This window comes from Carassius gibelio, chromosome A5 (assembly GCF_023724105.1).
Source record: "Carassius gibelio isolate Cgi1373 ecotype wild population from Czech Republic chromosome A5, carGib1.2-hapl.c, whole genome shotgun sequence".
Taxonomy (NCBI): Eukaryota; Metazoa; Chordata; class Actinopteri; order Cypriniformes; family Cyprinidae; genus Carassius; species Carassius gibelio.
Window position 1 is genome coordinate 16,943,583 of NC_068375.1, and position 6,157 is coordinate 16,949,739.

At 33.6% G+C, this 6,157-nt stretch overlaps 1 protein-coding gene across 1 annotated transcript; it reads left to right on the forward strand.

Moving 5' to 3' along the window:
- Window positions 1-432: 432 nt before the first annotated feature.
- Window positions 433-5,516, forward strand: LOC127998537 (cyclin-dependent kinase 7-like). Its single transcript, XM_052592118.1, has 12 exons — window positions 433-592; window positions 767-826; window positions 977-1,010; window positions 1,092-1,159; window positions 1,242-1,310; window positions 1,506-1,616; window positions 3,538-3,656; window positions 3,761-3,860; window positions 4,395-4,481; window positions 4,668-4,817; window positions 4,917-5,061; window positions 5,325-5,516. The coding sequence occupies exons 1-12, from the start codon at window positions 527-529 to the stop codon at window positions 5,351-5,353; spliced, it is 1,038 nt and encodes a 345-aa protein (XP_052448078.1). The 5' UTR covers window positions 433-526; the 3' UTR covers window positions 5,354-5,516.
- Window positions 5,517-6,157: the final 641 nt, after the last annotated feature.

Sequence of the window (6,157 nt, forward strand, 5' to 3'; positions counted from 1 at the left end):
TTATTTTTTCTTGCATGTCATGTGCGGGGATCCGTACTGAAGAAGCAACTCGTAATGTATTTATAACAGAATTCAGTTACTGTCAGTGAGGGTCCTCAATAAACTTCCGATGGAGTTGCAAAATGCCTTAAATTATTTAAATTAAACTACAATATACAAATTAAACTAAAATGCTAAACGTTATATATATATTAATTATAATTAGTCACAAAATGGCATTATATAAAAAGCTAACCTTTAATTTATTTGTTTGATGATATGAAAAAAACAATTGATCATATTATTAAAATCCATACGTTATTATGACATTATTAATAGTAAAATAATATTATAAATTATTATAGAATATAATGAACTAACCGTGCGGCATCAATTCTCATAAAATGTAATATTTATCTAAGCAGTGGAGCTTTTTCAGTGCATTGCCACTTATGGGACTTTTATTTGAACCGGAAGTCTGAAGTGCTCTTTAATGTAGAAGGAAGTGTACGTTCACAAAGAATAGTTTTACTGTTGATATCATATCATGGCGTTAGATGTGAAGTCCAGAGCGAAGCGCTATGAAAAGCTGGACTTTCTTGGTGAAGGACAGGTAAACGACATAACCTGAATGTTTCTGAGCTGTTATGGCTCGGTTTAACATTAAAAGCTTTGTTACGAAAGTGATTTTTAGAATTGACGTCATTTTTAGTGTGTAGCATCAGAAGCTCTTGGAGGTGCGAGTCAATCGTAAATATTATTAATGCACTGTACCATTATTTTGCAGTTTGCAACTGTGTACAAAGCAAGAGACAAAACCACAAACACTATTGTCGCTATCAAAAAGGTGAGACGTTTCAGGTAACACTGAAAACAATCACTTTGGATCAAATTCGCTTGTTTCAGTGCTTTGTATTGGTTAGGATATTTTGAATGTCTTTTTTTTATTTTATTTTTATCATTCCTTCATGTTAAAAGGTGAATTTCTTGTTTGCAGATAAAAGTGGGGCACAGAACAGAAGCCAAAGATGGTGCGCTTTGAATCTGTCTTTTATAAAAACTTTATTTTGGGTAATTTGAGTCTCACACTATACATATGTTCTGTTATCCAGGCATCAACAGAACAGCTCTTCGAGAGATTAAGTTGTTGCAAGAGCTCAGTCATCCGAACATTATTGGTGTAAGTCATGTGCTATATTCATATAAGATTTTGATGCACTTGTTGTTGCTAATACTGGCATTAATAAACCTTTCTGCCACAGCTCCTGGATGCTTTTGGACACAAATCTAATATCAGTCTTGTCTTTGACTTCATGGAGACGGATCTCGAGGTGAGGACTTGGATGTTTATTGTTCATCAACAAACCTATCACAGAGCAAAACCTTTTAAACCTACAGTAGATCAAATAATACAAGTCCACGTCAATGCAATATAAGCATGATGCTTATCCCTAACTGTCTGGTTATTGCTCTTAAAAAAATGAATTTAAAGAAGTAGTTGTATTATGTATTATGGTCTGTTTCAGGTGATCATAAAGGACACCAGTCTTGTATTGACACCAGCCAATATAAAGGCTTACACCCTAATGACGTTACAGGGTCTGGAATACATGCACAATCACTGGATCCTGCACAGGGTAAGGCTTTGTGATATTTGCTCCATCTGTTTTTAATTATATGTACAGTACTGTTCAAAATGTGGGGGTCAGTGAGATTTTTGTAAAGATATATAACTTTTTTCTTTTTTTTTTTAAGTATGCATTACAATTCATCAAAGAATCCTGAAAAAATGTAAATTCCCACAAAAATATTCAACAACACAACAAGGGTTCCACTTAAAATGTTCGGGAACTTTCCATGGGAACTTAATCTAGGGTATTTTGGGAATATTCCCAAATTTGAAATGTAACAGGAATTTATGGGAATTATTTGGAAATTTGGGGAAATTTATAGAAACTGTATCATATACAAACTAAAAATATAAACAGTTTGTTTGGTCATAAGAGGACATGCATGCAAACTAATACAAATGTTAAAAATTAAATTTGTAGATTTTTTTGGAACCTGTGGTTCTTGTATATTGTTATACATCAAAGAATCCTGAAAAAAGTATCACAGGTTATAAAATATATTAAGCAACACAACTTTCCAAAACTGTTAGAAAATCAGCATATTAGCACGATTTCAGGATCATGTGAGACTGAAGAGTAATGGGTGATGAAAATTCAGCTTTGCATCAAAGAAAAACATTGAATTTGAAAGTACATTAAAACAGAAAACCATTATTTTAAATTGTAATAATACTTCACAATATTACTGTTTTGTTTTGTATTTTTTGATCAAATAAATGCAGGCTTGATGAGTGTAAAAAATGTCATTTACAAACATTAAAAAGTAATGTGTCCAAACCATTGACCAGTGCTGTATTTCTGTATGAAAACGGAGAACTAGCTTGCAGAAGGTAGAAGAAAGAGCATCACAGCTTGAGCTAGTAGCACATGATACCTAGCCTCATGAATTGTCAATGAAATAGTCCTAACTAGCTTAGATGTTTCATATCTGATTTGCTGACTTGCTAGCTACTATAAACACATTTTGGTATTTGCTATTTAAACTTAAAATCCATAGATCAAATACATTTACCCAGAGTAATAGACCTGTTTGGAGTATCACCGTTATGTCACTTCGCAACTGCGAATGAATTGTGGAATAAGAAAAAAAAAAAGTATTGTTGTGCCTTTGGATGTCAGAATCATAATACAAATAATATTTATAGAATATTTTCGTCAAAGACTACACACAGTTTTGAAGCTAAACACAGAGATTTAAATAGACAGAATATGGATGAAACCTGCTATGATTAGCCTACCTACCTTTAAAGCATAAATTGGATTTAAACAATAGGTCTTGATAATATTCTCATATGTAGTTAATCGGGGACATATTTTACGAGCCCTACATTTACAGTATGAAATACTAATTAAACCTATAACATTTTACTTGACATTTTCTTATTTTATCTCACAATTGACTTTTTTTCTTCTTGCAAATTTAAGTTTATATCTACTAGTTCTGACTTTATAATTGTGAGTTTGTCAATTCTGAGGGAAAAAGTAATGATTTTGAGCTGATTCAACTGAAATTGCATTAAATCTAGTTGTTTTCCCATTGCATTCCCAATCTGTTGTTCCCATTCCCTATTCCCTTTAATTCCCATGGAAATTTTTTTTAGTCTTGAAAAATCCCGGAATTTAGCAACCCTATACACAACTGTTTTCAAAATTGGTAATAATAAAAAATCTATTTAAAAAAAAAAAGTTAAATAGTAAAGTATAACAGTTGTTTTAAATTGTAATAATATCTCACAAAATTACTGTTTTTACTGTATATTTGATTAAATAAATGCAGCCTCTGAGAGCATAAGAGACTTCTTTCAAAAACATTTGTACAAATCTTAACAGACCCCAAATTTTTGAATAGTACTTTTTTCCAAACACACAGAAAAAAATCCTCATTAAATCTGCCACTTCCAGTTATTGTTATCATTTCTTTTATTAGGATCTGAAACCCAATAATTTGCTCCTGGATGAAAATGGAGTCTTGAAGCTGGCAGATTTTGGCTTAGCCAAAGCGTTTGGAAGCCCGAACCGAGTGTATACTCATCAAGTTGTTACACGGTGTGTAGAAGTCTCTGATAGTTCTGAGTTGACCTGTACAATAGTACTTAGAGTTTCTTTATTATGCCATTGTTTAATTTTTCATGTTGTGTGGTACTTCTCAGATGGTATCGTGCCCCGGAGCTCCTCTTCGGTGCCAGGATGTATGGTGTGGGTGTGGACATGTGGGCAGTTGGGTGCATTCTTGCTGAGCTTTTACTCAGAGTGAGTATCTGACTTTATCCAGTGTTTGTAAAACCGTTTGGTTCCTTTGAATACTAGTAGACCCTTTTCACATTTCCAGATTCTCCGAAGCAAAGCTGTAATAGTTAGGTAAACGTCTGTAGTGATGAACAGACACTACGAAAAATACAGTTATTTGTTTTGTGTGTCCAGGGTCGCATTTTGTGTTTTGATTTGCCTGAATTGCAAAAGAAACAAATTATGATAGTGTTTGAATGAGTTTGTAAAAGAGGAAAAAAAAATATAAAAAATGGTCAAAAGAAAGATGTCAAAATTTGCCATCACTCCTTCAGCCGATGTATTAGGAAAAACTCAGTCAGCAGTGTTAACTAGTTTTATGTAATTTAATGGCAAGGTAAAGCCAGTTTTTTTTCTTCTTGATTTCAAGTTTATATCTCACAATTCTGAGAAGCAAAAAAAGAATTGTGAGATATGAAGTCGCAATTGCATATTTATAGTTTCCATATTGATTATACCATTAACATGTATTTTAAGAATTGATTGTTCTTGTGCCAGGTGCCATTTTTAGCTGGAGATTCAGACTTGGACCAGCTGACAAAGATATTTGAAGCTTTGGGAACCCCAACAGAGGAGACATGGCCTGTGAGTTGTAGTTGTCTAATATACTTACAGTATTTGTAATTGAGAGAGTTTTACTTCAGCTTCATTTGCATAAGAGAGCAAATGATTACTTGAGATAATCTACAAAGACAAGTGTTTTGAGGCTTTGAGAAATGTATGTGTGTTTATGAGCCAGAATCTGTGATTTGTGCTGATTTTTTGTTTCAGGGGATGTCTAATCTTCCAGACTATGTGTCATTTAAACTGTTTCCTGGCACTCCATTGGAGCATATCTTCAGCGCAGCTGGCGATGACCTTCTGGAGCTCCTGAAGGCATTGTTCACCTTTAACCCCTGCACACGCGCTACAGCTACACAGGTGCCAGTAACTGGGTTGCAGTTTTATCAACTTAATCTTAATGCTTAAAACTAATGTGCATTTAAAGACTGTCTGAATGAATGGATATGCTCATTCTAGGCTATGAAGATGAAGTATTTCAGCAATAGACCAGGACCAACCCCAGGACCCCAGCTTCCCAGACCAAACTCCTCAACAGAAGCACTGAAAGAGAAAGAAAACCTGTTGATTGGAATCAAGAGAAAACGTGACAGTATTGAACAGGGTGAAGAAAACATGCAAAAATACGAGATCAATGTACCTGATAGCCATCAGTGTTCTTTAAATAATGCACAGCAGTTGTGTGGACTGAAGAATTTGACTTTAAGAATCTGACTAAACCTATTTAAACAACAGATAGCCATGTAAACAATGTTAAAAACTTGATTTTCTTAAACATTTTCAGCAGCATTTTCGATAAGGATAATCTATAATGGAAACAGTATTTAAGTTTGAAATCTAAATGTTATTTCCTTTTCCATTTTTCAGGTTCCCTTAAAAAGAAGCTGGTGTTCTGAGTGATCTGGGTGCTGTTGTCTTCCACTAGTGCTGCTGTGGTTCTGCATGAATGGCAAATCTACTGTTTAACAGTGCATTTAACAGTTACAAAATTAACATATTTATGTGTCAGTTTAATAATTTTTTTATGTATTTCAGTAAATTAAATTATACAAAAACTTAGCTTTGCATGTCGTGTCTGTTTCAATTATGCACATCAACCCCATTTATGTCACTAGCATATTTTTTAAGCATTTACAAAGCATATAAAAATAAATGCTTTGCCATCTTTATGATCTTTTAATAATACTATTTTAAAATAATGTAATATATTTAATTATAGCAATGTTGTTTTTTAATAAGTAATGATTATAAGGATTTAGTGTAATTAGTTTTAAATCCTCGTTCATCTTTCTTTCCAAGCTGTATTATTATTCTCCTCATAAAGGCAGTTTGATTAGTTGGAAGCTGAGGTCCTGAGGAGGGTGCTGTTGTCTCAGCCCTGGCTGTAACTTCTCTCTTTTCCAGTTGAGTTTGTCAGTGAACTGAACATGCTGCACTTCACCAACACTTTGTGATATGTTTATATTCTAATATTTCCAGACAGAATTTCAATAACCAAAGACCATTTAAAACCCATTAATATTACATAAATACTTTCTGTCTCGACGTACAGATAGTTCAACCCAGTCACTGGTTTACAGTTGAAAACAGATGTTTTCTACAGCTTGCATACTTTACAGATAGTGTCAAACACGGTGAACGAGAGGCCACTGGAGTACAAATCCAACCAAAACCCCCCACCCATGAGCCAGTATACAAAA

Bases quoted from the DNA above. Each gene is read 5' to 3' on its own strand.
- LOC127998537 (XM_052592118.1), top strand. From the start codon at position 527: ATGGCGTTAGATGTGAAGTCCAGAGCGAAGCGCTATGAAAAGCTGGAC. The intron at 3,861-4,394 runs GTGAGTATCTGA...TTCTTGTGCCAG, and splicing joins TTGCTGAGCTTTTACTCAGA to GTGCCATTTTTAGCTGGAGA. The intron at 5,062-5,324 runs GTGAAGAAAACA...TCCATTTTTCAG, and splicing joins ACGTGACAGTATTGAACAGG to GTTCCCTTAAAAAGAAGCTG.